General features: G+C 37.5%; 2 protein-coding genes across 4 annotated transcripts; one reads left to right on the top strand and one right to left on the bottom strand.

Moving 5' to 3' along the window:
- Nucleotides 1-891: 891 nt before the first annotated feature.
- On the top strand, nt 892-2,013 carry LOC117331222 (cholecystokinin receptor type A-like). The gene has a single exon (XM_033889818.1). It carries the CDS (start codon nt 892-894, stop codon nt 2,011-2,013), a length of 1,122 nt encoding a protein of 373 aa, XP_033745709.1.
- A 5,754-nt stretch (nt 2,014-7,767) lies between these two features.
- LOC117330861 lies at nt 7,768-23,708 on the bottom strand. 3 transcript variants are annotated; one of them, XM_033889394.1, is made up of 5 exons: nt 23,549-23,708; nt 14,425-14,607; nt 13,468-13,715; nt 10,768-10,900; nt 7,768-9,544 (listed from the first exon to the last, which is right to left on the bottom strand). In XM_033889394.1, the coding sequence occupies exons 2-5, from the start codon at nt 14,528-14,530 to the stop codon at nt 9,141-9,143; spliced, it is 891 nt and encodes a 296-aa protein (XP_033745285.1). In that variant the 5' UTR covers nt 14,531-14,607; nt 23,549-23,708; the 3' UTR covers nt 7,768-9,140. The 3 variants fall into 3 exon arrangements, with proteins under 3 accessions (XP_033745285.1, XP_033745283.1, XP_033745284.1); XM_033889392.1 differs by having other exon boundaries at nt 7,768-9,547; nt 23,549-23,704; XM_033889393.1 differs by lacking the exon at nt 23,549-23,708 and adding an exon at nt 14,767-15,082 and having other exon boundaries at nt 7,768-9,547.
- Nucleotides 23,709-25,623: the final 1,915 nt, after the last annotated feature.

The following is a 25,623-nucleotide window of genomic DNA, read 5'->3' as shown; positions in this document are numbered from 1 at the left end:
AATCTTTTAGTTTAACTCTGGCAGGGGATAGTTTAACCCGAGAGGGACTCTATTACCAATTATCAGCACCCTAGTACAATTATAAAGTGAGTGATGTATTAATACCTTTCAACACTTGCACCAAAAACTTAACGCAGAAATATTCTAAGTCCAAAAATTTGAAAATTCTGGTTTTTTCCCAAAAAAATCTTTTAGCTTAACTCTGGCAGGGGATAGTTTAACCCGAGAGGGACTCTATTACCAATTATCAGCACCCTAGTACAATTATAAAGTGATGTATTAATACCTTTCAACACTTGCAATAAAAACTAAACGCAAAAATTTTCTAAGTCCAAAATTTTTTTTAAATCTGTTGTTTTTTTCAAAAAATCTTTTAGCAGGGGATAGTTTGACCCCCACAGGGACCATATTACCATAAATTACTATGCCTTTCAACACTTGCACCAAAAATTTAACATTTGAAAAACCAACGCCGACGCCGACGCCGGAGTGACGACATAAGCTCTCACTCTTCTTCGAAGAGACGAGCTAAAAAGTTCAACTTTTTTGTACCTTCAGGATCAGCTGATCAATGAACAATTCTAAACCAAATGTGAGCAGGTGTCTCGCTACAATACAATTCATATACATGTACATGTATATACACTTAGTCTCGCTAATTTTAGTAGATTGTAGCATGAAGCTCATATATATTATTATGAAATCATTGCATGCTTTAAGCTTTCGTTTGTTGGCGGAGTTTAAAGTCAGCTTAACAGGCAGTGTCATATGAGGACGGAATTAGATTAGATACAAGTATTGAGTAGTACTTCCGTTACATCCGTAGTTGCAAGCGATTCTAAGTATTACTGATGACATTATCTATAAAAGGGCAAGCAGGTTGAGATATATATGAGATGTCTTTACGATATTGACGACTTCAGCTCTGACAAAAATCCACTCGGTATGGATAACGAAACTGCCTCTACGCTGGACGAGGTGAACAACCGCCTTGCAATGGTTCTACTTCCCAACTCCATCATGCTCTTAATGTATATTGTGTTTGGACTTATCGGCAACACAGTGGTCATCTACATTTGTAAGTTCAGGTGTCGAAAGCCATCCGGTGACAGATTCTTCATTCCTTACCTGGCAGGGATAGACGCCATGGCTTGTGTCATTTGCTCATCTGCCAATCTCATCATTAATTTTAACCCGGTGCGTTACACAGATGATAGTATGTGTAAGGCATTCTTCATGTTGAGCCAGTTTGCGGCAGGTTCCTCGGCACTGATGCTGACAATTATAGCCATCGAAAGATTCCAGTTAGTCTGTCGACCATTCAAACCTAGAATGACTTCAACATGCAAGAGACTGGTTGTTTCTATCACAGTATTCAGTGTGTTTTCGCTGTCGATTCCAAGTTTGTTCACAACCGGAATAGTGCCAATAACTAACACGCGTTTGAATGTGACAGGATACGTATGCGCTTCTGTAGATGTGATGGGATCCCGTTTGTTCACGTTCGTTTACAATATATTGGTCCTGACCGTCTGTAGTGGAAATCTAATAGTGCTGTGTGCTCTCTACGTCATGATTGGGAAGACCATATATGGACGAGTGCAATACCGAAAACGCATGAAAAATCAACATTCTTTTACCACGGATGGTATAAGTGACACTTGTTTGGGACAGTCTTCGGCCATATCAAATACTTCTAGCTCAGCCGTCCTGTCCAGAGTATCAAACAACACTCATGCCAAGAAGATGAGAATGGCTGGAAACAGGATGTCAATGATATTTCTCGTTATAACTGCGGTATATGTGTTGTGCTTCGTGCCGACATTAATTGCGATGTTGAAAAGTTCCCTGGACAGGAATGACTGGGCAGATAAAACTGCCGCTGAGACTCTGGGTTTGCGAACAGCTAACACTTTATACATTATAAATAACATTGCTAATCCAATTATATATGGCTTCTTTGACCAAAAGATGCGAAATGAGATGACCACATGTCTCTCAAAGATATGTTAGGCTAAATTTACTTCGCATGTGTAATGTAATGAAAATGAGAGCAAAAAAATCATACCAACTACCGAAAAATACAAATATGTTTCAGAGATTTTTTTGATTTTTTTTCGTGGATTTCATGTATTTTATACATTGTCATGTGCTTGGTGTTATCTTAAGTAAATGAAATGACCAAAACATACTCAAAGACCAAACATTCGCATTACTGTATTGTTTAATGTTAATCAGTTACCATTTTTCTAAATTTGTTTTTTATTTCTTTTTTTCTGTCTCTCTTTATGTTTTTTTTTATTGGTTCTCTGCCCTGTAAACAACCAGGGTCACTTATAGGCGGGATCTCCTTGTAGTAGTTTGTGACTACCTCACTGAACGACATACGGGAAGGCCTGTCGAATGCCATCCAGAAAAATTAGGACAAAGTGTTTTGCCCAAGAACACAACCACGACAGCATAGACCAGTCCGTTTCTCAGCTTCCCGAGAAACAGAAACCGACACGGGTAAGGAGCGTCGAACCACGCACCTCGGACTTTCAACTAAGATTACGTGGCTGTGCTATGACGGACTGAGCCATCACGACCCCCTTTTCTTAATGTACGCATGTTATATCTCGTTTCATTATTGCAACATGCAGGATGTCCTTAAGTTGGATGTAAACGGATATTTAAGTAACATTGACATTCAATTGCAGCTTGGAGCTTGAACAATCGTTGCTGAAAACATGTACTTGAACCTCGTGATTGTGTGATCGTGAGTCATTTCATTATGCATATTCTACAACTTCCCTATTCAACGTAAATAAATACATATGAGACGTTGCCTTGTATTGATACAGCTTTTAACATGGCCTTATCAATCATTATTTAAAGCATTTTGATAAATTGTGTCTCGGTGGTTATGTGGCAGATTGTTTTTGTTTTGTTTTGTGTGGGTAATGTCCTTGCAACAACCATTGTCAAATGAGGACGGGTCTGTGACAGAACAGTCGATCACAGTTTGTCACAACTACTGAACGGATACATGTGAAATTGGACATTAAAGATGTTGTAGTTTATGATTTTTAAATGTCTCCATGAAGATGTCCCTGAATATTTATCCAGTGATGTATATTGACTTAGAATTAGTCACAATAGAACTGTAAGATATACATGTGATAACAACCTTTTAGTTCCAAAACACAAAACGTTTTCTTTTTACTCAAACCAATTTTTTATATCTAGTATCAAAGACTGGAATGTTCTTCCTCGTGAATTCAAGGAAACCAATTGTTTTACCACTTTTAAAAGAAAACTAGCCAAACATTTACTTGAATTTTAAACAATCTCCCAGATACAATCATCGTTATCATCTGTTATAGCAGTAATTGTCTCTTAAAGAGTCAACAATGTACTATGTATTGTGAATTTATATGGAATGTTAATATGTTATTATTTTTCCTTATACGTTGTTTTTACTAACCCATTGATGTCTATGTATGTTTTACTGAAAAGAGAACCATGTGTTAGAAAAGCTTATGCTTAATATGTACTTATCCTCGAAAAATAAAGATTATCACATTATGTATTATCAGTTTTATTGTTGCAACGTCAGAAAATTGTCCTGAAAACTGCGTGATTATCCCATGGAAAAAGTTATCGTAATAAGATTTTTTTTCCTTCACGAGAAAGTTTCCATTACTATCAACAAATTTATTCCTATTCGGGAAAAAAAAGTGTAGATCTTTTGAATTCAAAATACTTTGGAGAACTTTGGAGATATGAACAAGTCAATTTGTTTCCTACCATGTTTCATGACGAAGCTGGAGTGCTGACATCCTGTATTTGTATTTTTCAAGCTATCCACTTGTGACTGTGCACGATATGCATAGGACGTCTCGGTGTTCGATTTACTAAAATCTAATCATTTCCCGGTGTCACATGAAGCCAAACGACAATTCTACGGCCTGATATACTAAGTATATTTAATCATATATAACAAACAAAAGAAATCTGTCTGTCGATTGAGAACATTCTCATCGACAAATCTTGAACGGTTTGTTGACAATCACAATTTTTTCGACACTGGGTCGCTTCACTAGGTCGATGGAGGTTCTAACCTTGATCGTATATTAAGTATATATATACAGTCAAACTTGTAATAGCGGACACCCTTATATAGCGGACACCTGTCCATAACGGACACTTCCAGGAATCCCCAATGAAAATCACTATATAAATATCATGTACACTGTATATAGCGGACACCTTCCTAATGCGGACAGCGGACACTTATTTTTGTCCGTAAAGTTGTTAAAAATTCCGTATAACGGACACGTGAAACCATAGCTGTGTTGATATTTGTGTGTAAAACATTTCTAAATAACAAGCAGAGCCTTAATTACTCAACTCCCCTGGCAGCAATGCTAACTTAGGAAGCCACTTCATCAGTCACTAATTGTCCTGTTACCTGTAAGTTGCTGTAACAATGGGCAGTAATTACAAGAGAGTGACCGATCGCCATCGGCAGAGGTGTTTGTTTACTCAACCCCACCGGTGACAGCTAAGCTTAGCCATTCAACCATAGCCTAGACAACAAGAATGGTCAGGTGGTAATTAAATCATTATCAAGACCAACAGAAGAGGGACAAATCAATAGTTATGTCTGTCATAATTGTTTAACTTACAAAATCAACCGTATGCAAATCTGACAGGGCAGGCACATGGTTGTCAGCCGCCATTTCATCACACTCGGAACTCCTCGGAATATGACCACGTAACCTATTAAGAACAGCTGAAGAGTTCCGAGTGTCTTTGTATACACTATACTAATTGACTGAACCAGAAAACGGTATTTATTAATTAAATCCCTACATGGATTTCAGAAAATATGTCTCAAAATAAATGCATTATGGTGGCCGGTTAGGGCCATCTTGTAATCTCGCGACCTCGTAATCTCGACCTAAAGTCGAGGTCGTGATCTCGAGAGATTGCGAGGCATGGTCGCGAGGTTGCGAGGCGATGAACCTCGCGATCTCGCGACCACGACTTAAGGTCGAGGTTGCGAGATTACGATGTGGCCCTAACCGGCCACCATAGTATATAGACAGACAAGGCGAGTGCATGTGCACCATATTTGTAACGGATGCATTTCATTTTCCCATCTAATGCTCGATGTTTGCCGAGATCCACTCTTAGAAATTAAAACAATGTCGTTTCACTTTGTTTATTTCATTTTAATGATGTTTATTACAAAAATATATAATATCGATCAAGAAATATTGTTAAAGATGTCGACAAGTTCTTCGTTCCATATACACAGGTGTCTACATCAATATTACAAAGGGAAGTAACTCTTGTGTGCTTCGTGTTTTATCCGAGAAGTAAATATAGTGTATACTGAGTGTTAATTTGTTGTTTGCTATATAAGGTGGATTTTTTTTCTGTCTCTCTTTATGTTTTTTTTTTTGTTCTCTGCCCTGTAAACAACCAGGGTCACTTATAGGCGGGCTCTCCTTGTAGTAGTTTGTGACTACCTCACTGAACAACATACGGGAAGGCCTGTCGAATGCCATCCAGAACAATTAGGAAAAAGTGTTTTGCCCAAGAACACAACCACGACAGCACAGACCGGTCTGTTTCTCAGCTTCCCGAGAAACACAAACCGACACGGGTAAGGAGCTTCGAACCACGCACCTCGGGCCTTCAACTTAGGTCACGTGGCTGGTGCTCTGACCGACTGAGCTATCACGACCCCTTTTTCTTAATGTACGCATGTTATATATCGCTTCATTATTGCAACATGCAGGATGTCCTTAAGTTGGATGTAAACGGATATTTAAGTAACATTGACATTCAATTGCAGCTTGGAGCTTGAACAATCGTTGCTGAAAACATGTACAATGTACTTGAACCTCGTGATTGTGTGATCGTGAGTCATTTCATTATGCTTTTTTACAACTTCCCTATTTCAACGTAAATAAATACATATGAGACGTTGCCTTGTATTGATACAGCTTTTAACATGGCATATCAATAATTATTTAAAGCATTTTGATAAATTGTGTCACTGTGCTATTTATGTGGCAGATTGTTTTTGTTTTTGTTTTGTTTTGTGTAGGTAATGTCCTTGCAACAACCATTGTCATATGAGGACGGGTCTGTGACAGAACAGTCGATCACAGTTTGTCACAACTACTGTACGGATACATGTGAAATTGGCCATTACAGATGTTGTAGTTTATGATTTTTAAATGTCTCCATGAAGATGTCCCTGAATGTTTATCCAGTGATGTATCTTAAGTTAGAATTAGTCACAATAGAACTGTAAGATATGCATGTGATAACAACCTTTTAGTACCAAAACACAAAACGTTTTCTTTTTACTCAAACCATTTTTTATATCTAGTATCAAAGACTGGAATGTTCTTCCTCGTGAATTCAAGGAAACCAATTGTTTTACCACTTTTAAAAGAAAATTAGCCAAATATTTACTTGAATTTTAAACAATCTCCCAGATACAATCATCGTTATCATCTGTTATAGCAGTAATTGACTCTTTTAAAGAGTCAACAATGTACTATGTATTGTGAATTTATATGGAATGTTAATATGTTATTAATTTTCCTTATACGTTATTTTTTTCTAACCCATTGATGTCTATGTATGTTTTACTGAAGAGAGAACCAAGTGTTAGAAAAGCTTAGGCTTAATATGTACTTATCCTTGAAAAATAAAGATTACCACATTATGTATAATCAGTTTTATTGTTGCAACGTCAGAAAATTGTCCTGAAAACTGCGTGATTATCCCATGGAAAAAGTTATCGTAATAAGATTTTTTTCCTTCACGAGAAAGTTTCCATTACTATCAACAGATTTATTCCTATTCGGGGAAAAATTCAAAGGCATGGCATTCATAAATGTGTCAAACTTAGCCACGTACAACGCATTGTAATATCAACGCTGATTGGCTCGTGATTTCCAAATAACCAATCAGCGTTGAGATTACAAATAAAAGTAGATGGGTCTAAACAAGGTATTGGCTTGACGCAGAATTTCCTATTAGCGATTACGGGGGGGGGGGGGGGGGGAGGCAGGGGGGAGCAACAAGATACTTTGGAGATATAAACAAGTCAATTTGTTTCCTACCATGTTTCAACATGACGAAGCTGGAGTGCTGACATCCTGTATTTTCCAAGCTATCCACTTGTGACTGTGCACGATATGCATAGGACGTCTCGATGTCCGATTGACTAGATTCTAACCATTTCCCGGTGTTACATGAAGCCAAACGACAATTCTACGGCCTGATATACTAAGTATATTTAATCATATATACCAAACAAAAGAAATCTGTCTGTCGATTGAGAACATTCTCATCGACAAATCTTGAACTGTTTATTGACAATCACAATTTTTTCGACACTGGGTCGCTTCACTAGGTCGATGGAGGTTATAACCTTGATCGTATATTAGGTATATTATGGTGACCGGTTAGGGCCATCTTGTAATCTCGCGACCTCGTAATCTCGACCTAAAGTCGAGGATGCGATCTCGCGAGATTGCGAGGCATGGTCGCGAGGTTGCGAGGCGAGGAACCTCGCGATCTCGCGACCACGACTTAAGATCGAGGTTGCGAGATTACGATGTGGCCCTAACCGGCCACCATAGTATATAGACAAGGCGAGTGCATGTGCACCATATTTGTAATGGGTGCATTTCATTTTCCCATCTAATGCTCGATATTTGCTGACATCCACTCTTAGAAATTAAAACAATGTCGTTTCACTTTGTTTATGTCATTTTAATGATGTTTATTACAAAAATATATAATATCGATCAAGAAACATTGTTAAAGATGTCGACAAGTTCTTCGTTCCATATGAAATCTGCCCATATACACCGGTGCCTACATCAATATTACAAAGGGAAGTAACTCTCGTGTGTTTCGTGTTTTATCCGAGAAGTAAATATAGTGTATACTGAGTGTTAATTTGTTGTTTGCTATATAAGGTGGATTTTTTTTAATGATGAAAATATTACCTCGTTTTCAAACTGTACGAGATTAGCTTGACTGCACACCTGTACGTTCAACTGGTTCATCATAGCAATTGTCTTAATTTTATAAAGACATAAACTATGTAATTTATTACTATTATTCAAATTATAACTACAAATTTCTAGATAGTGCCCTGTCTATGTATGACGTCACAATTGTGTCACGTGTGCCATGTTGTATTAACAAATGAGATTGACGAGCTCGAGGGAGGCGTGCGTGTTCACAGGACATTCTGATCTGTCAGAGTAACTTCCCTTCGTTTCAGTTTCTCAGATGCTATAGTAGTGCCAGTATTTGAGTATGTCAAATAAACATGATCAAGTGAATGTTATTAGAGAATATTTGTATACTTATGTGTTTTTTATAAGTAAGCGATTGTCAATAATGGCTTCATATGTCTCTTTTTCTATGTATTGTTTGTTCGTTTGCTGGGTTTATGTCACCCTGTGAACAACAAGAATCATTTTAAGGCGGTGTCTCGATCCTTGCAGTAGTTGGTGACTACCTCACTGAAGAACATACGAGAGACCCGTCGCATGACATCAAGAGCAATAAGGGTAAAGCGGCTTGCCCAATGACAACTACAACAGCACAGGCCTGCCCGTTTCCCAGTTTTCCGAGAAACACATGTCGACACGGGTAAGAAGCGTCGAACCACGGACCTCGGATCCTCACCTGAGACCAACCACGTGGTCAAAGCACTAACCGACTGAGATGTCATTCCATAACATGTTATTATTACGCATAGGATTCGGTCACAAATGTTTGAATGTATAACCCGTCGGTTAATATAAACCACCGTAGGTAGATAAATATGTGTATAAACCTCACATAAGGAACATACATTTGTAAATGTAAGGAACTATACACAATATTTTCATGGCATTAAATAGTAGATAAATCTTTTAAAAAATCAAACATATAAACAAAATGATTTTACATACATTTCTTTAAATTACATTGTATTGCAGTTTTAAACCCCCATAACATAAATAATCTTTAAACATTTCATTAATTATTACCCAACAGTTCATGAAAGATGATGCCTCCTTTGTAAGTCTATCACATAAGTTTGACCGGACATCCGGTCTTGCGCACTATAATCTCATTCCGGAAAAAGTCAGTTCCGTTCTGACGTCATCGATTGCACTTCCTTGTATGTTAATTCGACCCTCAAATTTTGGATTATGCACTTCCTCGTATGACGGCGGAGGGGGCTCGTAAGGAGGGGGCGGGTCGGATAAAACCTGGGGCACGGGCTGTGCCACCCCGGGTGGAAATTGGTTCTGTAGATATTCAACATGATGAAGACTGATTGTATGTAGGGTGAAGTCTAACGTTGGAGATGGCTGAATATTTTTCTCTGGCAAACAAACATCCAGACACTTCCATATTATACACGATTTCCCTTCGTTGTTGGCGTTCCTCCTCAACGCGTACATTGTCACAAAAAAGGCGCCAAACGCTGCGGCACTGAGCACACACCCGATGGCAATCAAAACTGCTGGAGTAACAAAAATAAATTATCGGTTAATTCATTAAAACAAGTCACTAATTCTGTCTTAATTAAGAAAATACATGTAGTTTCATATTTTACGATTTACGATCATTTTTATATTCGAATTGATAAAGTTATAGCTTTAAATATTGAAATCATTATAGTTTTCTGTGTAGAAAAAGGTTGGGTTTTTTTTTTCAAGAAAAACAAACAAAGAAAACACAAACAAAAATCAAACTAACAAACAAAACACGGATGACACCGGCCAAAACTTTCCATCAGGGCCAAAAACGGCGATGGAAGTTGCTGACTTGTTTGTTGAATAAATAATGTTGATATTTATATGACAAATAAAATCTGTTCCAAATTAAATATTGATAAATATTTTGTAGACATATACATATACCGACCATATCGGCTTTAAATGACAGGTACATTGGCAAACAAAATTGAATAAAGTGTTTCGCCTGGCATGTTTAAAGAAGTGTAGGTAGCTGTTTAGGTAGGTATGAAAGTAAGTAAGTAGGTAAGTAGGTAGGTGTTATATTTTACAATGTTATATAGGAGGGTTATCGTGACTTTAAAACTGTGTTCCTGAAAATTACAATTTTTTTTATTTTATTTTTTTTTTATTTTTTAGAATAGGCGATAAAATTTGGGACGGCAGGAAAACAGGAAATTATCCACGACATCTAGCCTAACAAGATGATAATCTTTCTTCGTAATCATGACTTTAAATTTGCGTTCCCGAAAATCGCAATATTCTTTTTTAAAACGGCACGAAAATTAGAAATGTCAGGAAATCAATAAAGTGTCCGCTCGATCTAGCCTTACAAGACGATAATCTGTCTTCGTAATCATGACTTTAAATCTGCGTTCCCGAAAAAAAAAACTTTTTTTTTAATAGGCAAGAAAATTAAGAATGTCAGAAAAACAGTAAAGTGTCCGCTGGATCTAGCCTTACAAGATGATCATCTTTCTTAGCCTTGATGGAACTGAGATAGGAAAGTCCATCCGTACCGACAGGAAACAAGCAATGTTTTTTTTTTTTATATATACCTAAAGACATCTTGTAACATTATAACGTACTTCGATAATCATTTTCTTTCATTTAAGTACAAAAAATGTATATGTAAAATACAACTCCACCAAAGACCCTCGATAGACCTTCCCAAATTCTCAAATAAACCGGACGTTTGTGTAATATGCATGCGCAGTAAACTCACATTTATCAGTTCTTGAGTTAGCTGTTACTGTGATGGCGACTCTCGAAGAAGTTTTCTGGGAAACCGTAAACTTGATGTACAGTTCTTTAGAATTAGCACAGAATTCTTTCTTCAAAGTTCCGCAATTATTTATCTGTAAAAGAAAACGTGAAACAGTCGTTGACATCGATTTAAAAGTATATGGATGTAGTGCTCAACGAGAATAGATCGCTGTGTATTAGCGACACCGGATATAGGTATCACTAAGGTGGTTTGGCATGGTGGGTCACAGTTGAAGGTACTTACTTCAGAGACAAGCATATATTTCGATTGCTTATGTTTTTAGCGTTGATATACAGTATAAGTCACAGGAACCTTTCAGATATGCTGCATGTTTCCAAAATATTAGACGAGGTCAGGAGATGAGACTTGTTCACCCAAGACTTCGCGTTGCGTGCGTGCGTGCGTGCGTGCGTTTTTGTGTGTGTTTGTTTTTAATGTACCAGTCGTACAAGACAATAACTTTCGAAACAGAACTTAAACAATGGCCAACAGTCAACTCCCTGTATCACCTTCCGGTTTTTCTCCGGATAGAAGCTAACGAAAAGTAGGGTTCAACAAAGGAAAAATCAGGTGTAAAGCCAGTAGGAAAATATTGTTAACTGAAAAAATACTAACAAAAATCAATAAGCTAAACTCCTGAAAATGGAAACTCAACTATATGCTTACATTGTTACAGGAACAGCAACCGTGTACTTCCCAAACGACCTTGAAATACCCAAAACAGCCATTATCCCTTGAATTTGTAACTTGACAAGTCTGTTTCTACTCCCCCTAGTAAAAAGAACAAATAGCTGAGCCTACGAGACGGGCCTAATATCCAACCTCATTCCCTGAGGAAAGTTTACATATTACGGTACGGAACCAACATTATTGTCGAGACAAACGGTTCTAATATTCAAACACTACGTCCTTGACTGTAATTAATTCCTCCAATCCACCGCTCCATTTTCAGAGCGTAGCTGAAGTAAACCTACGTGGATAATGCAAACATGCCAAGAATTAGCGCAATTTTCCAAGCATGTCATGTTTTAAGAGAGCCTTTCCAAGCGTGTCATGTTCGAAGAGAGCCTAAAAGTATGAATTCATCTGCTCTTTATTCAGAGCACAAGTGTCTAAAGTAGCTCCATAACACCGAGTTACTTTGTTTTCAAAGTGTCAGCAAATGCTGCGGAAACCATCTGCAACTCACCAATTCTCCGACAGAAAGGCATAATGTGAAACACATGCTCGACTTATACTTATGATAAGACTCAGCCGCTGGCTTCGCCGCCGGTGCCACCACCAATAACAGCACTCGATACATGCTGAGCACGACCCATTTCCAAAGATGGCCGAATAATAACCCGAACTCGGACCAGACACGATGGCCAACATTGCCACTAAGTGTACGTAAACCTAGTAAGAGCCAAAACCACTACTAAGTCACTTGCCACAAAACGTCCGTTATTTTTACATACCAAGACGACGAGAAGTTCGTCTATACCACACCTGGTATCGGGAAAAAATACAAAAATAAACAAATTCAACGTCTCTGTATCAAGATTTATAGTCCGCTTATCCAAAATCCAAAATTTTGGCGTTAAGTAATACTTCCATACGTACAATACCGACGGGGGGGGGGGGGGGGGGGGGGGGGGGGGGGGGGGGGGGGCGGGGGGGGGGGGGCGCTTTTAGTCCACCCGTTGAATTCACGTATACTTAAATTCAAATATTTGAAGAGTGGCCGGTCAGATCTCACAGTCATATGTGACCTGGAATTACAAACAATGAACCGAAAACTTGCCTTCACGCTGCTACCATTTACAATAGTGTCAATACCATTTGTACCGATATCCGGTGGCGATAACAATAGGCGGAAACCGAGTGCAAATAAAAACAGGAAAAAACCGGTCGGAATAGGCTAATTCTTCTTAGTCTCTGTGTAAGAGGATATTCAAGGAAACCAAAGAATTAGGAAATTATCTTCAACAGCTAGGTGATAGAGACAGGATTACACTTTGTAAACCATAAATTTATAATTCAAACGGGAAGGTGGAATAATGTTGTCCGAGAAGATAGAATTTTCAATTGTAATGATGGAAAGGTTGGTGACGAGTTTCACTATTTGTTAGAATGTAGTACTAGATTTATCAGTAAAATAAATATTTATTCAGGAGATTATTTATGTTCGAGAATAATTGTAATTAAATTCCAATCCTTAAATATTTCATACTGACTTGCTAAAAAAATGTAAAAATCTATCCGATTTATATTTTCCACTGTTTGACCTCCATAAATAAGTTTATAAATGAATTATCTATTTCATCAACTGTGAACACCATTATTGTATGAATATATGTATTGTAATGTTGATTATCTGTGTATGTAAAGAGAATTACTATTAAAACTGGTCCACGATGGATTTCTTTTGTTATTACCAAAACTATGGGTACGAAACATCAAAATTTCTGTATTCACATTCCAGTGCAAAACGAATTGTGACATCTGATATGACAGGCTAATAAACTCCAAATGAAAAAATACTGATAGGTGAAATTGAAGTGAACCTCTGAGATCTACATTGTGTATTTCTATAATCAAATAAGAATTAATAAGCATTAAAATTAGTTATTAATGAACTTCGTTAGCTTTAATTATTCAAAATCCCCCGGGTTTTACCTGCTTCAAGTCCATAGATGGGCCTTCAAAATATTTCATATGGAAAGCACACGTCTCCAAAGAAAAGGTTTCAACTTTGACACATAGTTGAAAGTGGTCTATGTCTGTGAGATTAAATCCAACCCTGCAGTTGGGTGGGAGCACGCGCCCGTCCCACGTCAGGGAATATGACGTCACTGAAGAACTTCCGTCCTCCACCACGTGTGACGGTTCTGAACACGTGATATTTGTGAGATCAAGCCACACCGCTGTAAACACAGAAAAATCGTTGTTATTGGTGCGAGTTTAAAAGAGTTTTTTTTAAGGAAAAACTTAAGACGTCAACAGTTTGTGTATGTTGTTTACTATGTAAAACATAAATCATGGACATATATTGCCCAAAACCTGACGCGACCGATTACAAATATTTCATCTTCTTCATCAACTATTGAAATTTTTATTATTCAGTAACTATCTTGTGATTTAATCCCAAATTAAGTCAGTTTTGATTCCCTTCCATGATATTTTTATATCTATTTCATTTTCAAAAGGTTTTTTTTTCAATACAGTGACAATAATAGTTCATTCGTACTGAATACTAACCCTTTTACACACTAAATTTGTCTTTCATATCTCTCAAACCATATAAGCTATACAAAAAATCTTAATGACTGCATGAAAAAAGTTAATATTTCATTTTATGTAATTAATAATACTGTATTGCTTTAGGAGGAAAAAGGAGGAGAAAAAGAAAGAAAGAGACGATGATGATAGGACAGAAATGTGAAAGAAGAGAAGGAAAAATAAGGACAGCTAACAGAACAGGCATATCATGGAAGGGAATACAATATGTAGGTCAGCTAATTATATAATCATCAAAAGTTATGATTCCATATACTTTGTGTACTTACAGAAAATAAACATATACATTAAACTGTTTCATTTGTGTATCGGGTTGACAATGACAATATCACTTACCCTCTGTCAGATGAACATTTTCCCCCAGCACCAATAACGTAGCAAGGCACCCGATCAGCATGTCTTTTCTCACTCTCTTCGGATGTGCTGGTACCGTCGACGCCATTGTCTCTCGCGTGAAGGTCAGGGTCAAAAGTCAAGGCCAGTGTCCGAGGTTAAAGGTCGTACATGACAGCCACGTTACTGCGCACACAGAAACAAGAATATTAAAAACACGGGCACGTGTTTTATGTTAAAAACAGTTAATGACACATATACCATAAGTATAGAGTTTGTATGTAAACTTATATTGTTTCGGGCCGTTTGGCCTACATTAGTTTGAGGCCCCTCAAAAATACTTACATTATGGTGCGAGTAAAACGAAACTGTCCCGAGGCACAATCGAAATCTTTAGATGTTAAATGGATACATGATATCCCAAATAAAATCTGTTCTCTATTTTGACGTCCACATAATATCATGGCCGAGCCCATCTCTAAAGTTCCTGGTACACAATTCAAGTAAAACCAAAATCATCCTATGTAAATTGTAGTCAACTAGAATCTTTCTGTGGCAGGAGGAATGCTGCGATAGTCAGTTAGTCAAACTTGATAATGATATTGTTGAGATTTTGTCGACGTCAGCTAAGCAGAAAGTGGGTCAAGCCTCGTACATAACAAGATATACACTGTAGCTATATATACACCCACGTATTCTTTCTACACAAAATATCTGGTGACACATTTGCATATGGGTTATAACACTTTGTCGACTTGCATCTATAAAAAAAACTTTCCTGTCTAACCAGCGATCTAAATACTTTATAATATGCGAGAATGAGCTAAATTTTAGTTGATAACAAAATTGAATTTTCAATTGATAAAATCATTTTGACAACAATTACTCAGAAATTCTGAATCTACTGAGAGTTTCTACACTGTAGACAAGCTTATTGTTGCACTGCACAATGATATCCGGACTATCGAAGCTCCATTTTACGATCCGGAAATTCGGATTAAAGAATATCCGGATATGTGAAATTTTCCTTTCTTTGGAAACATTCGGATTTCAAGAGCATACCGACAATACACCGTCTTGTGACATATTGTAATAGTTACACGAGTAGGAATTTATAGCCAGGAAAATATAAACTCAATATTCATGGAGTGCCGCGTTCACATCACTTTTAAACGTCTAATCCACATAAATAGTCCATTGCTTCCCGTATGATCCAATGTTGGTTGAGAAATATAACAATAAGTATGAAAATCACAATCTCTATTTGTCCCAGGGAATGGTGAGCTCCGACCATCTGTTCTCTACAAAACACAAACCGGCGGTTTGTCAAGTCAGAAATCGGCTCCATCAGAATATTGATATATCTCAATATGACGTAGAAATCAATATTCGGAACGCTGAAACACTGATGTTTTCTGAAATCTACCCGACGGAATATATATTTCAATCAATATGAATATATAACCCTTTGTGCGAACGCTAGAGTATCGATCCAAACGAAAATGCGTCCAAATGCGAAACTCCCATATTTTATATAACATTGGGCGACAGAATGAGTAGATTTTTAATGGAAGTCTATACAAACACAAGCTTGTAATTAGCGGCAAACGAGCTCGGGTCATTAAAATACTGTACTTGGGAACCCTTTGTTATGACAGAACACCGCTTTGTTTTCACAATCGATGTTTTTTATCGGCCTTATGTCATTCATTACTGCTAGGCGACATTTCGAAATGGTCACGTGATCGATATATCGGGGACATCATTTCGCCCATTGTTCCAGACAGTCAATCTTTGATCAGATCTATTTAGATGAGTCGTTATATCTCATAATATTATTACATTACTAACTAGCACCACATGTACAGAAAACATGAATGCTCCTTATATAAACACGCCGTCTGACTGTCGCTTGATGGAAATATAAGCACTTCTCCATGCAATGTGTATGCATTGCTTGTCTGTTTGCTGGGATTATCGCAAGTCAACATCCCGGGTCATTTCCGTGTGGGATTTTGGTTTATTTTTATTGACGTACTAATAATAGCCAGGGTCAAGGACGTGCCAGATTTTGGAGGTGGAGGAAAGCCAGAGTACCCGGAGAAAAACCACCGGCCGGCAGTCAGTACCAGGCAACTGCGCCCCACGTGGGTTTCGAACTCGCGACCCAGAGGTGGAGGACTAGTGATAAAGTGTCGGGACACCTTAACCACTCGGCCCCAGCGGTCCCTTGAGGACGATCTCCTTGTAGTAGTTGGTGACTACCTCACTGAACAACATACGGAAAGCGTGTCGCATACCAAGCAGCGCAATTAGGGCAAGTCCACATATTTTTTTCTGTTTTGCGTCGCGTGTTGGTAGATTTTCAAACGATTTTCATAATTTAGTAGAAAAAAAAGTCAGTAAAATCACGAAATCAAACTGTATCCATAGGAACCTCCGTTCGACCAGAACACTTACTAAAATAACTACATTTATATCTAGCGGTTTGAAATAGGTTTTTGAAGGCGCTTAAGCTAAACAATTATGTTTTTCACCCAATCACATACATATTTAAAATGGAGCACGGAGTACAGTTAAATATCTTCTGATTGTATTTGGTTTGTGTGTGTGTTGTTGTATTACCATGCTGGTTGGTAAACGGAAACAATTACAACTGTGGCCAAAAGTGTCTTGCTCAAGGACACAACAACGACAACACGGACCGGTCCGTTTCCCAACATCCCGAGAAACACAAACCGACACGTGTATGGAGTGTAGAACCACCCACATTTAAATTTGCATACATAATTAGATATGTTATGTCATCTTTGCATTTGCTTCTAGACCATGAAAAATAATGCACAAACTAATATCTTTTTTTTTTCTATGTACATGTATACATTTAAACGTTGACAAATCCTAATAGCAAATGTAGCACAGAATACTGTAAAATATCTCTTACAAATATCTTCTGATTGTATTTGTGCGTGGTTTTTGCTTTACAATGCTGGAGGACTCTGTCTAAATTTTGTCTATCATAATATCAAAAAACATATTTCTAATTTCACGTTTTCTACAAACACAAAATAATTGGTTCATTTCAAGATTGTCAATAGGTTTTATTAATACGACAAAATCTAAATAAGGCATATTCTCGTCTATTATGGACCTATGGTCAGGTCAATATGGCGTTATATCGACCTGGTAGATTCAATTACATTATATTTACATTTGCTCCGCATTTCCCCATTGACACAAATTAAAGCTAAGAGGCAGTTGCCACCATACGCCTATAACACCCAGTGCCTCAGGCTATAACACCTAATGGGTCATGTGACATTAAAAAAGGCGGGATTTTTTTTTTTGTGTTGGTTTAGTTTTTTTCGAAGTTGACGCAAATAGTAAGACAATGTAAATATAAGTATTGAACAGTGGTTTTAATATTGTTATAGTCGATATGGCAGCAAGATGTATGGTGGGCAAATGTAGCATGGAAACCCTGACGGGTTCCCATGCCATTTGCCTACCATACATCTTGCTGCCATATCGAATATAACAACATTAAAACCACTGTTCATTACTTAAATGAAGTATATACATGTATAGATGTATCAAACGTACTATTTCAATGACCGAACTGGTTGATGATCGGTTGACCGATCTGGTTGACCGACCTGGTTGACCGACTCGTTACACCGTACATTGTACATGTATGTCCGGATTAATGAGGTGTCAGTTGGATCATAAATAATGAACAAAACTAATTCAATTTTTATCATTGATCTTTGTTTAGTGTTTATACAAACATTAAATACCGTAACAATTCGGTCACGTGCCGCCGGCGAGACAAGAACGAGATCCGGAAGATGTTTGTCAGATCGATGAGTTAAGTGTGTATGCTAGCCGGAAGACACAATATATTTATATTACTGTGACACAATGTACAACAGCTTTGGGTCATATGCATGTCGCTATTGATTCTTATTGATATTTATAACACACGTCAGAACAAGGAAGAAACTAGGGTCAGTGGAACGCGATGATCTATTTTTAATAATTTAAAAAAAATACATGATCTAAAAACGAGTAAAGAAAGAGCAAAAATAATAATAATAATAATAACACAAACAAAAACAAAAGGGAAAGTCGAACTAAAACAATCAAAAACAATATAAGAAAAAATAGTGAAAAAATATCGTATGTATGTTAACATCACAATGCAGGTGCGATTTCACTATTTTTCGGAATAACGGATATTCGGAGCAATGAGTCTTCGGATTAACAGGTTTTCGGATTGACGGGTCTTCAGAGCAACATGACTCCGGATTACATATGAATGGCACCGCATTTAAACTATTTTCAATACCGATGTATCTATTTTGAAAAGCATTCGTCGCACATATCACCCAATCTCAAACTGACGTTAAACAAAATAAACCAAACCAAACCTTAGGTAATATTAAATTTCACTGGTCATTTAACTTTCCTCTTGGCATTTGTTTTCACAGAACAAGCGTTCTCTGTGTATCTGTGGTACGGTACCAGTCCATATCTGACCTATTTATGGAGGACACATGCATGTGTACCATCGGTAGCCAATATATATTGTACAGCATATAACTATGCCCTCATTAGGAAGGTGTGAATCTAATTAGTGGTTCACTGGACAAATACATTCTCAGCGACCCGGATGATACAAATACAGCTGTTCCGATTTGCTTTTGTGCGGGTGTGAGTGTGGGTGTGGGTGCGGGTGCGGGTGCGGGCGTACGTGCGTGCGGGTGCGCTTGTGCGTGGGCACTTTTGTGTACGGATTTTAAAGTCTTTGATGTGATTTCACCAGGGAAGCGTACAAGATGACAATGTCGTATACGGGTCGATTGGACTCTATACTTCAAGGGTTTGCTACATTTGTACCAAATGTGTGTGGAATGACAGTTTCATGCATTGAATGTTTTACACCTAGAACGTGACAATAGTGTTTAGAAGAGGATCACGTACCGCGGTATCGTCCACAGTGTAATGGCAGATAATTTTAAATAAATATTATGTCCAAAGAATGAATACCTGACCTTTCATTCAGCTTTTCTCCCAGAGCACATTTCCTAGTCTATCCCTTTCTTTCATTGTTCTATAAAACACAAAGGAAACGTCTCGGGCTGGATGCCTCAGACAGATTAAAGAATTTGGTGAATTAATTTTACATCGAGCCTGGAATGCGCATCGGTGTCAGACTCGGTGACTACCGGAAACACACGGAAACTTACGAACAAAATAAATCCACAAGAATGAGATTACATGTACGTCCAAGATCAATATATCGGTAATTAGTAGTTAATGAGTTTATCATAGAGCGATTGGTGTTATCGACTGGAAAATTTCACATGTGATAGACAAAACATCCATCACGTTCATATGGCAGAGGAACGAATCCGTCTGGAGCTCGTCCTGAATCGAAACGAGGGGGTTACTAGATTCCTTTATCAGTGATGCAGATTGGTAAGGTTAGTAATCGAGTGATGGGTTTGGAAGGAACAGATCAGAGTCCACATTGAACGTTCGCCTGCTGTCTTTCAATTTTGAGATTTGTAGCACCTTTAGAGTTTATGATTAGACTGATCGAGGGATAAATTTAAGTTTCGCTGAGCTAACAGCTCGTAAGTTGGTTAATGCAGACATGGAAAGCCACCCTGAACTCGTCCTGAATCGAGATGAGTGGTCCATAGACAACCTCATCGGTTAACCACCAGTACAGGATTGGCAGGAGTAGACTAGACAACCGCTTGTTGTTTCAAACTTGATGTTCCTAACACCTCGGGATTTATCATTAGACTGTCCATGGAATCACTTTCAACTTGGAAGTTCCAAGTAAGTTGTAAGTTTACAGCTCATTAGAGCTGGTTAATATATTAGGTGTTCTGAATTTGCTGGCACAGATAAATAGCGCTACAACACATGTCTGCAGTCTCAGACTCTTTTATTACAGGATTATCTCCCCTAATCAGACCTCTCGTGATATCTTATATTGTTTACTGTAAAGATTTGAGCGTTAACTTTTAACAGGTCAACCTATAGAGAATGACCTTTACTCTCGCCGGTGAGATCACCGGGTCTAACTGACCATAGGTCATCACTGGTCATTACAGCATTTTTTCTCACCTTTTTTACATCAGAATCTGATAACATAACAGGTTAAATTAAGACCAACCACGTGACACGTCTGTGTTGGTGTTTCGGCGTAGTCTGTCACGTGTGGTGGTGATTGGCCTAATTTTTATCGCAAGTACATTTAAAATTGACCAGGGGTCAATATTAGCGAATTCTGTGTCTCAATATTTGCTCATTATCGGCCCCACATGCTGTCAAACTTATCGCTAAATGTCATGATAGATCAGAATGTCTTTGAAAGGGGCACCGCAAACAGACCTATGCATAGAGATAGCAAAGCCGAATACGGGGTTCATATCAAAATGTCAGTATACATGAATGTAATCATATATTTGCATGCTTTTCGCAGTCTACATTACCAGGGTTTTTGTGCAACACAGTTCAGCTATTACAAACAAAAAGTCGATATAGCTAGGCCTATTAAATTTTACATAGCCACTCTAGGACTCTGTCTCGCGAGAGGTTTGTGCATGTAACTGTACTGTACATGTACGTGCAGTGTGTATATAACTACTGTTTGTGCAATAGGACCCTGGCTTGTGTACTGTTCGTGTACGTAACTGTACTGTACGTGCAGTGTGTATGTACTGTACGTGTATGTAACTATACTGTACGTGTATGTAACTATACTGTAAGTGTATGTAACTGTAGGTGTATGTAACTGTACTGTTCGTGTATGTAACTGTACTGTACGTGCAGTATGTATGTAACTACTGTACGTGCAGTGTGTATGTAACTGTACTGTACGTGCAGTGTGTATGTACTGTACTATAGGTGTATGTAACTGTACTGTACGTGTATGTAACTATACTGTAAGTGTATGTAACTGTACTATACGTGTATGTAACTGTACTGTACGTGTATGTAACTACTGTATGTGTATGTAACTGTACTGTACGTGTATGTAACTACTGTATGTGTATGTAACTGTACTGTACGTGTATGTAACTATACTGTAAGTGTATGTAACTGTACTATACGTGTATGTAACTGTACTGTACGTGTATGTAACTACTGTATGTGTATGTAACTGTACTGTACGTGTATGTAACTACTGTATGTGTATGTAACTGTACTGTACGTGCAGTGTGTATGTAACTGTACTGTACGTGTATGTAACTGTACTGTACGTATATGTAACTGTACTGTACGTGTATGTAACTGTACTGTACGTGTACGTAACTACTGTATGTGTATGTAACTGTACTGTACGTGCAGTGTGTATGTAACTGTACTGTACGTGTACGTAACTGTACTGTACGTGTATGTAACTGTACTGTACGTATATGTAACTGTACTGTACATGTATGTAACTATACTGTAGGTGTATGTAACTGTACTGTACGTGTACGTAACTACTGTATGTGTATGTAACTGTACTGTACGTGCAGTGTGTATGTAACTGTACTGTACGTGTACGTAACTGTACTGTACGTGTATGTAACTGTACTGTACGTATATGTAACTGTACTGTACATGTATGTAACTATACTGTACGTGTAAGTAACTGTACTGTACGTGTATGTAACTGTACTGTACGTGTATGTAACTGTACTGTACGTGTATGTAACTACTGTACGTGTATGTAACTGTACTGTACGTGCAGTGTGTATGTAACTGTACTATAGGTGTATGTAACTATACTGTAAGTGTATGTAACTGTACTATAGGTGTATGTAACTGTACTGTACGTGTATGTAACTGTACTATAGGTGTATGTAACTGTACTGTACGTGCAGTATGTATGTAACTGTACTATAGGTGTATGTAACTGTACTGTACGTGTATGTAACTGTACTATAGGTGTATGTAACTGTACTGTACGTACAGTATGTATGTAACTACTGTACGTGCAGTGTGTATGTAACTGTACTGTACGTGCAGTGTGTATGTAACTGTACTGTATGTGCAGTGTGTATGTAACTGTACTGTATGTGCAGTGTGTATGTAACTGTACTGTACGTGCAGTGTGTATGTAACTGTACTGTACGTGCAGTGTGTATGTAACTGTACTGTACGTGCAGTGTGTATGTAACTGTACTGTACGTGTATGTAACTGTACTGTACGTGCAGTGTGTATGTAACTGTACTGTACGTGCAGTGTGTATGTAACTGTACTGTACGTGCAGTGTGTATGTAACTGTACTGTAGGTGTATGTAACTGTACTGTAGGTGTATGTAACTGTACGGTTCGTGTACGTAACTATACTGTACGTGTATGTAACTGTACTGTTCGTGTATGTAACTGTACTGTAGGTGTATGTAACTGTACTGTAGGTGTATGTAACTGTACTGTAGGTGTATGTAACTGTACGGTTCGTGTACGTAACTGTACTGTACGTGTACGTAACTGTACTGTACGTGCAGTGTGTATGTAACTGTACTGTACGTGTATGTAACTGTACTGTACGTGTATGTAACTGTACTGTAGGTGTATGTAACTGTACTGTACGTGTATGTAACTGTACGGTTCGTGTATGTAACTGTACTGTATGTGTATGTAACTGTACTGTAGGTGTATGTAACTGTACTGTACGTGTATGTAACTGTACGGTTCGTGTATGTAACTGTACTGTATGTGTATGTAACTGTACTGTAGGTGTATGTAACTGTACGGTTGGTGTACGTAACTGTACTGTACGTGTATGTAACTGTACGGTTCGTGTACGTAACTGTACTGTACGTGTATGTAACTGTACTGTATGTGCAGTGTGTATGTAACTGTACTGTATGTACATTTCTATATACAATTATTATACATGTATATACATTTCCAAATGGCTTTACCTTTACATGTGATGGTTAATGGGATGCATTATTATTATATGAAGTACATTATTACCACCTGCTGGACCATTGTAGACAATTGTTATTGACAGCCACTATGTATACACTAATGTAGCAGGGACATATACGATTTGACAAATTCGCCCACATCATCTATTAATGAATTAATATATCAATGATTTGTACTTACCAAAGTCTGACGTTGGTAGAAATCCCTTGTCCTACATACGATACATTATAGCTATGCACATCCATACACCTGTACTATTACACAGCCGTGTGTTGGTGTACACAGGTATTTCGCTCTGATAGCGACTCACCTGTATCGGTCATCGTTCATTGATTATAACAACTTACTCGTGCTGTCAGCGAATTGACCGATAGCCTTTCACATTACACAGAAAGCATTACGTCATTAGATTACGTGTTGTGTACATGTTACGTAATAGAAAGTTGCGATAAGGCTACTCTGACAAAATAAAACATTGTCGACTTTGTGAGATATTGGTCACCACCTTGCAAATTGCTTCCTTGTTAAGAGATTAAGATAATAAAGATAGCATATTCGATACCAAATCACATTGCAGAGGTGAGGTAGGGGCGGAACAGAAATTTGGCCCTCTACTCTTGTAAAAAAAATGACGATTGCTATATATGTTATTGAAGTAAATGTAAATTACTTTAATTTTCTTCACACGAAAAAAATAAGCAATGAAAAATAAAACAAAATAATTTGTTATACTAATACGATAAAACCACAGTTTGGCTGCTTTAGTAAAAATGGTATGAATGCTAATTCTGACAATTTTCAGCCATATTAGCATTGGAAAGCGAACTTCGGGTAAAATTGACATTTTTTAAAGTTCGATAACTTAATTATGAAAAAATGTCACATTGCTAGGTGTAGAATTTGATTATTTTCTTACTTTCTTATCTCTCACTTCTCAGAGCTTTGTAGAAAGGCCCCCGAGGCAATTATCCGTGCTAAAACGAATAGGTATTTGTTCACCTGCGGAACTCTTTCATCATTTCAAGCCTTAGTCATTGTTCTTTTGTTTGGCATTTTTGCAAATTCAAATGAAGTGAGAAAAAAACACAGTATAGATCGATATGTTGTGTATAAAGCGATTTCTCATCTTGGTTTGAAATCTCAATTCAGAACTCTGACTCACCACATGTACGACGTGTGACAGACATAGATGAAGTCTATAAAATAGTTAGGACAATTTCTGTGTGCTTCATCTAATATTTGGTTACATTAAAAAGTATCGAATCGTAACTGCAGACAGGAACATACAGCTATAATATAGCAATATAAAGTCCTGCAAAGTGCAACCTTGCACCAAGGGGCAATTCCGTAATACCTTATTGACGATGACCATGGCAAATTGAGACTTAAAGTGATTTTCAAGTACAGTATACATATGTAAACACTCTAAAAATATATAGATCTATATATAGAGTTATATTAACACTTTATAATTAAGAAAGGGTCCCAGTGCTTTACTACATAAATATCATGTCCAGTGAAAGACGATTTCAGTGTTTTTTATGTATATATTGTTTTTGATATTGGCCATGTTAATGTTTATAGTGTCTCGTAAGTCTGAAAAGGCTGGACAAATTTAATGTATTATGTGTATGTGATTGATGTACTTTTATGTATTTAAAATTTGTCACACTTAAATAAAATTTATCTTATAACAACGGGTTCGCATTACTGTACAAGGCACGGACTCAAATCTCTTTCATATGAGACCTTTCGTATGTGGAACAATTTCATTTTGCCTTGTGTTTTGTTTTGTGTGTGTGTGTGTTTTTGTTTTTCTTACGCTGCTTTAGAACGTTTCAAGTGTTTTTGCTGCTTCTTCAGTTTTGACGTATGACTGACTGTACATGTAGTTTTTTTGTTTTTGTTTTGCTTCATTGGTGTGTTTTAAGTTTTTTTACGGTGCTATTTGTATGCATCGTTTAGATTAAATCAATTTTATTGCAGATAAAAGGAAATGGATTGGACAAAAGTTGTACAACTTACTTACGTTCTTTCCGTAACAAGGGAATAGATACAAAATTTGTCACGCAACAGATTATTTTAACTTATATTGTATTTTAACTAAGACGGGAATAAAGATAGAAAGGGGCAGAACAGATAAGGAACACCAACGAAAACAGAATGTGGAGTTCTGTCAGATAAAAAAACATGTATTTGGTTTATCTGGTCTTGTCGACGTAGGTAGACTGCTTTTCTAGCACACAAGTCCTTCT

This window comes from Pecten maximus, chromosome 7, assembly GCF_902652985.1.
Source record: "Pecten maximus chromosome 7, xPecMax1.1, whole genome shotgun sequence".
NCBI lineage: Eukaryota > Metazoa > Mollusca > Bivalvia > Pectinida > Pectinidae > Pecten > Pecten maximus.
Note: the sequence above shows the minus strand (reverse complement) of the source record. Positions and strands in the feature narration are given on the sequence as shown.